The sequence below is a fragment of the Chlorella variabilis genome, assembly GCF_000147415.1.
Source record: "Chlorella variabilis unplaced genomic scaffold CHLNCscaffold_9, whole genome shotgun sequence".
Classification (NCBI taxonomy): Eukaryota; Viridiplantae; Chlorophyta; class Trebouxiophyceae; order Chlorellales; family Chlorellaceae; genus Chlorella; species Chlorella variabilis.
Genome location: NW_005435079.1, coordinates 108,943 through 109,426, shown reverse-complemented (window position 1 = coordinate 109,426; position 484 = coordinate 108,943). Strand labels below are relative to the sequence as shown.

General features: G+C 72.5%; 1 protein-coding gene across 1 annotated transcript in view; it reads left to right on the top strand.

Annotated features, from left to right (window-relative positions):
- CHLNCDRAFT_145218 (hypothetical protein) overlaps nt 1–484 on the top strand; it is a gene marked incomplete at both ends in the record, with an annotated part of 5,683 nt that overhangs the window by 2,200 nt on the left and 2,999 nt on the right. The window contains 2 exons of the mRNA XM_005847976.1: nt 36–102; nt 334–443. Of these exons, the coding sequence (XP_005848038.1) occupies nt 36–102; nt 334–443 (177 nt within the window). The remainder of the gene's footprint in view (nt 1–35; nt 103–333; nt 444–484) is intronic.

Genomic DNA, 484 nt, shown 5'->3' with positions numbered 1-484 from the left:
ATCGAGGCGGGCTAGCAGCTGGACATAGTGCGCAGCAGCCTGGACCACCCGGACCTGGTGGGCGACGTGCAGTGCATCATCGAGGCCATGGTGGGGCAGGAGGTGAGATAGGGGTGCATAGGGAGGGAGGGCACGGTGGGGTGTGTGGAGGGGAGCGGAGCGGAGTGCATGGGGAGGGAGGGAGGGAGGCAGGGTGGCAGGCAGGGATGGGAGGGAGTGTGGACAGGACAGAGGACAGGGCAGCGTGCGTGGAGGAGGCAGGGAGGCTGTGCGGGGATGGGCTGGCGCCGACGCGTGCTTCCCCCGCCCCGCCCTGCCCCGCCCCGCCTGCAGCGCGGCGTGGCGCTGCTGCCTCCCGACCTGGACGGCGCCCCCGCCACCGTGCTGGGCGACCCCTCCCGCATCTGCGGCATCCTGCTCAACCTGTACACTAACGCGGGTGGGTGGGCGGGTGGGCGCATGGCGGCGCGACGGCCGCGACTGG